The 5,879-nt window shown below is 40.9% G+C and overlaps 1 protein-coding gene across 1 annotated transcript; it reads right to left on the bottom strand.

The window, feature by feature from the left end:
• Nucleotides 1-1,897: 1,897 nt before the first annotated feature.
• Nucleotides 1,898-5,847, bottom strand: cmpk (cytidylate kinase). The gene is made up of 6 exons (XM_018728155.2): nucleotides 5,623-5,847; nucleotides 4,608-4,754; nucleotides 3,972-4,124; nucleotides 3,679-3,755; nucleotides 3,436-3,532; nucleotides 1,898-3,242 (listed from the first exon to the last, which is right to left on the bottom strand). The coding sequence occupies exons 1-6, from the start codon at nucleotides 5,734-5,736 to the stop codon at nucleotides 3,201-3,203; spliced, it is 630 nt and encodes a 209-aa protein (XP_018583671.1). The 5' UTR covers nucleotides 5,737-5,847; the 3' UTR covers nucleotides 1,898-3,200.
• Nucleotides 5,848-5,879: the final 32 nt, after the last annotated feature.

The raw sequence follows: 5,879 nt of genomic DNA, 5'->3' as shown, positions 1-5,879 counted from the left end.
ATAGTTCCATTAGTTGGCCAGTGGTGAAACGAGAAGCCGGACAGACACCAAGAGAGGGCTGGAGGGCCCTCTGTTACTCACCTGCCCCTAAGTCCACTCCTCAGTCAGCACATGAGCAGACAGACAGGAGCACTCTGTGCCTAAGCCTCAGCCCATCCCCACCTTCCTCCACCATCCAGCCTAGCCCTGCCCTGGCTAAGAAAGGTAGCCCAGGAACTATGGTGTCCAGACAGATCCTAAGTGCGCACAAGATGGTCTCTGCTGACAACTGAAACAGTAGACTCAGAGCATCTTCTCACACACACACACACACACACACAGACACACACACACCACCAAGAACTTTCTCCATTGCAGGGAATCACATTAAAAAATCTTTACACAGACACCCAAGAACCAATTAAATTTACAACTACAGTTTTGCTGATTTTCCCAAAAGCTATGAAAAACTAGTATACAGAAGTGCATTCAACAGCAAAAAGCTTGTTTCTTTGATACCCCCATTTTACAAGGACACATTTACCTATAGAAGTCACATTCAGACAGCTAATACATGGATAATGGTAGCAGATGGTGCTGGACTACTTTCTAAGGAGAGCAGGAGAGAAATGTCAACCAAAGAAATAAGTTAATAACTGGACTCAAGTAGTGGGATAAACAGACACATAATATATACCAGGAACTAGCTGAAAATTAATTGTTCTACTTTACAGTAAAAACATTACAGGATGGATTTCTCCTAAGATTTTTTCACCTTTTTCTGACCAGCAACACAGAAGATAGTTATTGATGTGTCATTTATGCCTTTTCTGAAATAATCTTTCTTTGATGAAGTTCCATTGGGCCCAAAGTACACCTCTGCTAAGTGTTTTTTTTTCCTGCTCACCCACTGCAGCAGTTTGCAGCTTTTAATAGGCACGTTTCTAATGTGCAAGATCAAGATTCCTTGGGATGACAAGAGAAAGAAGTCAGTTCTTTAACAGTACCTATATAAATTCAATTTATTTTTATAGAGCACTCTCCTCACACAGTTGACACAGAGCACTTTAACACAGGCATAAGGCAAGAAAAACAGACATAAGAGAAAGAAACAGATGTTTTTATAGAGCTATAAGTATGCCTTGATGTGTACCGGTACTGTTACTATTGATAACAGCGTATTCTGATTTGGTAGCATGAACATAGACAATAACTGCTTCCCTTATAGAGAATATTGACATTTCATGGCAGCATGTTATCAACACGCTTTCGTCAAGAGTGAGGCAGAAAACGAAAAAGAGGCACGATGTGAGATCAGAAATGTCTTCTTTATCGTGTTCATCCTGTTTCATTGACTATGCCTAGTTTGTTCTTGCCTGTGATGAGGAACATGTTGAATAAAAAGTTAAGATTTAAAGTAAAGTCAGTTTTTTTACTGGTATATACTGTAATGACAGCAACTGTCACAAAAGTATCACAGCTCCAGGTTACAGAGCTATGTAGCAATGCATGCCTCATTCCATGGAAAATAAAATCAACCAAATGTTAGCCCCAAACTGGACCCTCTCAAGTCCAGCTTTTAGCAAGGTAGCTGATGCATGGCAACCTAAACATGCCCCCTGTTGGCCACACAGAGCAACTACAATCTGTGGTTTCAAAATGTAGGACATGTTTACATTTATTTATTTAGCAGAAGCTTTTCCTGCAAAGGAACTTCCAATGAGCTCTACGTAGTGTTATCAGCCCACACACCTTATTCACCAAGGTGACTTACAGTGCTAGATACACTACTTACAATGTATGGTGTATCTCATCCATACATCAGTGGAACACACTCTCTGTCACTCACACATTATGGGGGAACCTGAACAGCATGTCTTTGGACTGTGGGAGGAAACCAGAGCACCCGGAGGAAACCCACAGGGAGAACATGCAAACTCCACACAGACTGAGCAGGGATCGAACCCATGCAGTCAGTTGTCATTTCCCTCTTATATTCCTTACATAACATTGTAAAAGAGTGATTTTACAAACTCATGAATTATAATGACTGAGAAAAAGCAATAAGCACACACCATAAGCTGCCACCAGGTGACTATTTTTTCTGAATTCCTTACAAGGGGAAAAACAAACACACACAGATATTAGTGCATATTGTATTTGTACAGTTTTGTTCATTCCATTTTCACAATTAAAAAACTGCTTCAATTTACATTTAATAACTGGTTCAGTTGTTTACAACTTACAAGGTTCTTGTCTACACATTCAGCATAATGATATAAAAATGCATAAACTTAAAATTAAAATGACTTGTAAGGACCCTCCAAGCCAAGAGAGGGAGATGGCAATCTTCATAGCAGAATGGGATAAATACAACAGAGACTGTGTGTCAGTGATGACCATATTATCTGTACCCAAATTTAAGAATGTTACGGATATGTTGTGTTATGCTCATGACATCAAACAACAATTAGGTCACAGAAAGGTACAAATGACAATGATTTAACGGAATTTAAAATATAACTCTACAGGAGATTCTCATCCTGTTTTTTAAATTACCTATAGCTGTCTAAGTCTATGGATTTCTACAATCTCTAAATCAACAGCTGGCACTCCACAGAAAACTTAACCAATTTCCAGTGATTATTTAGTAACGTCCATTTCTGAATCATCCACCGTGCTGACGGCTCTGGGCTCATACAGGAAATATAGACACCTGTAGTAGTTCAGTTGAACACAGCGGTTCAAAAAAAATTGAGATACATACTTTAACTTAAGAAATATGTCAGCTCTGAAGATAACACTCAAAACGCATAAATTTGCAAAGACCCATGGATTTCTTTCTACTCAACAACCAAATCAATTAATTGAGTTTTTTTTTTTGTTAAATCAAAACAGGACTTCTATTTTATGTCTAACTTAGCAGCTGTAGTCACACAATGCCTTATACTACTGACTCAAGGCTTTTAAAACACTGACCACCTCCCCTTGTCCCCATCAGCCTAAATACATACACACACATTCATACACATATATAAACTCAGCAGTACATACACTCAGCCTCTTCAACAGACACCTCACATTTTGGAGTTAGTTACAGAAACTATTGCCCTAAAACACTTCCACTCAAAAATTTCTGGATATATACAGCGAATATTTTTTGAACCCATGAAAGAGAAATGAAAGAGAAGTGCCTGGACACCAGAGACTGACAGATGGTTCTATCCTTCCTTGTCCAGAAGGCGCTTCACGTCAGCAAATACCTAGGAGACGTGGACAAAAAGTGAACAGCTATTGCCACGGTGATGGACATCTGTGTGCAAAACCAGTTACCACTTGTTAATCTTCTTGTCCATCATGCACATTTCAGTGAATACAACTTGTTATGGTACAGATCACTGAGCAGATCAGGTCACAGTAGTACCTTTGGTCAATATTACAGGGGGGCAAACTCACCTCTTCCACGCTGCGAGATGCATCCACAGTGCGTACTTTACCCTGCTGCTGATACTGCTCAATGATTGGTCGTGTAGACTGCAAGTAGGTCTGGATGCTGCAGCAACGGGTAACGGGATTCATCCGATACAGATAGAATAAATATGCAGAAATGAATGTGAAACAAAAAGGCTTAGTCTCACACTGAAAAACACAAAGGGCTCCCACACTGGAAGTACAAGGCTGTTAATCACAGATGCCTACCGTTTCTCCAGACTCTCTCGGTTATCATCAGTGCGGCCGCTGCTCTTTCCCCTTTCTAAACACCTGTCAACACAAACCTGTAATGAGGAAGTACATTTTGTTTAGCTGACAAATACTACCAAATATGAAGCAAAGGACCTTCAAATTCTACAACACAAAAAAAAGAATACAAGTTCTACCCAACCCTTCATTATCCTTTTATCTGGACATTCATGTCAAAAAGATATCAAAACTATGCTTGTCCTTTTCTGAGCTTTTTGCCCACCAAAATGCAAATACACTTGCTTGCCCACCTGGTTGCTGCAGTCAAAAAACAGGACAAATTTAACATCAGCTTTGCCTTCCATCACATTGGTCCACCCTTGAAGGTTGTCCTGGTTACGGGGAAAACCATCAATGAGGAAACGGAACTTCTCCTGGTCGTTTTGCATGGTCTCTTCCATTGCCTGCAAGCAAAGCAGAAGATGGAACTAAACCAGCTCCTTTGGTATAGACACAGCTACAATATGAGGTACTATCTATAAAGAGATTTATAGAAAGAATTCAAAAATGTTTCATATATATACTGTATATTTCTCCACATTCATTTTAAATCCTTGCCCACAACCCTTTTCCACCTATCAATTAACTTTATTATCTCTGTCCCACCAATCTAGACATCATTCTGTGTAATTAAAGGTCAGGGGCATGTTTGAAAGGACACTAATTCAATCAGTCTCTCCCTAAAGGAAATACACATTATATCTGAGTAGCAAGTCTCTTAGCACTGGAATGAAACTGAATCTCCACACAGAGGACCAATATGAACTCATCGCCCTGGAGCTGTGAAGCTACATCTACCAGCTGAGCCACCATGCTGCCCTGAAACGTATTTATTTTTAGAGCGATATAAAATGGATAACGCTGATTACATAACTCCACTAGCATACATTCTTTAGCAAACTGATGGTGATCTCCACAGGAACGATCTTGCCCTCCTTAATGAAGCTGTCAATGAGCTGCCCGTATTCTGATCCCTCCCGACATCGCTCTGCCCGCAGCAGGTCACCAGCTGACAGATGAGTGTAGCCATAGTTCTGTAAAAGAGACAGACACACAGCAGTGTATGTACATCGAAAATAATGAGAAAGACCAATCATGCTGTATTATCCTTCATTTAGATAACACCTTTATCCAAGGTAATTTACAAGAATGTTAATCCACTTCTCAATGATTTGCCCATTCCTACAGATTATTCTTCCTGTATCAGCTCAGAGTAAGTACCTGGTCAAGGGTATCAGAGGAATGGGATTCGAAACAGCAACCTTCTTCAGACTGCAAGACAATGTATGTCTCTACCTTATAATATTTTTTTTTTTAAAAAAAGAAAAAATGGTAGGAAGCTACCAGGATTGGTCTATCCTGTGTTTTATGCACCTACTTGAACGATGAACCTCGGTGCAGCAAGTGGTAGGTAAACTAGGTTTACTTCAGTCACATGTCTGCAGCTATGTCTCTTTCTCTATAATGTAATGCATAAATTGTACTTTTGCTGAGATGTACATCGCTTGGGCAAAGCGTCTGCTAAATGAATAAACGTAAATGCAAATGTATAAAAAAAAAACTCACTGTACCATCCGCCCTGAATAAAAATAAATAAAAAAATATACACAGAATCCTTCCCACCACTCTGTACTCACACGCTAAAAATCATTACTTCAGTTAACTACACAGCTGGGGGGCCAGTGCCGTGTGACGTTCAGGAAGGAAACAGAACCGGAAGTTCACTCATTCGTCTCCGCAGAGTTATCACACTGAATTCCGGGCTCGCGACAGTCACTCATATATATAACATGTCGCGTGTGCCAATAGGCGCAGGGGCGGCCCTCTCCAACTCTCACTCACACTGAGGTGTGAAGACCACCAATCTTCTCGGTAATTTCCATCTCACTCACACTCTCTTACCTCCACGATTTTGGCACACTGGGTTCCTTTCCCGGCTCCAGGCCCGCCCAGCACAAACACCACCTGCGGCTTCATGACAACACGGAATACCGCACTCAACAGCCGCAAAATCATACACCGAACTGTGGTGGGTGTTGTTGACAATGGGAGTCGAGCGGACGCCACCACAGTTTGGTCATTGGTAAGGCAAAAAGACCGGCAGCGCGATGTCTGTCAAGAAGTCGTGACGCCACATCCGTTCTACCCATTTGGCCAAT

Source organism: Scleropages formosus, chromosome 9, assembly GCF_900964775.1.
Source record: "Scleropages formosus chromosome 9, fSclFor1.1, whole genome shotgun sequence".
Classification (NCBI taxonomy): Eukaryota; Metazoa; Chordata; class Actinopteri; order Osteoglossiformes; family Osteoglossidae; genus Scleropages; species Scleropages formosus.
Note: the sequence above shows the minus strand (reverse complement) of the source record. Positions and strands in the feature narration are given on the sequence as shown.

What these genes read in the sequence shown, in the direction of transcription:
- cmpk (XM_018728155.2), bottom strand. Translation starts at nt 5,736, where the DNA reads ATGATTTTGCGGCTGTTGAGTGCGGTATTCCGTGTTGTCATGAAGCCG. An exon ending in AGTGTGCCAAAATCGTGGAG is followed by an intron (nt 4,755 to 5,622) that starts GTAAGAGAGTGT and finishes TCTCTTTTACAG; the next exon opens with AACTATGGCTACACTCATCT. An exon ending in CATCTCGCAGCGTGGAAGAG is followed by an intron (nt 3,243 to 3,435) that starts GTGAGTTTGCCC and finishes CACGTCTCCTAG; the next exon opens with GTATTTGCTGACGTGAAGCG.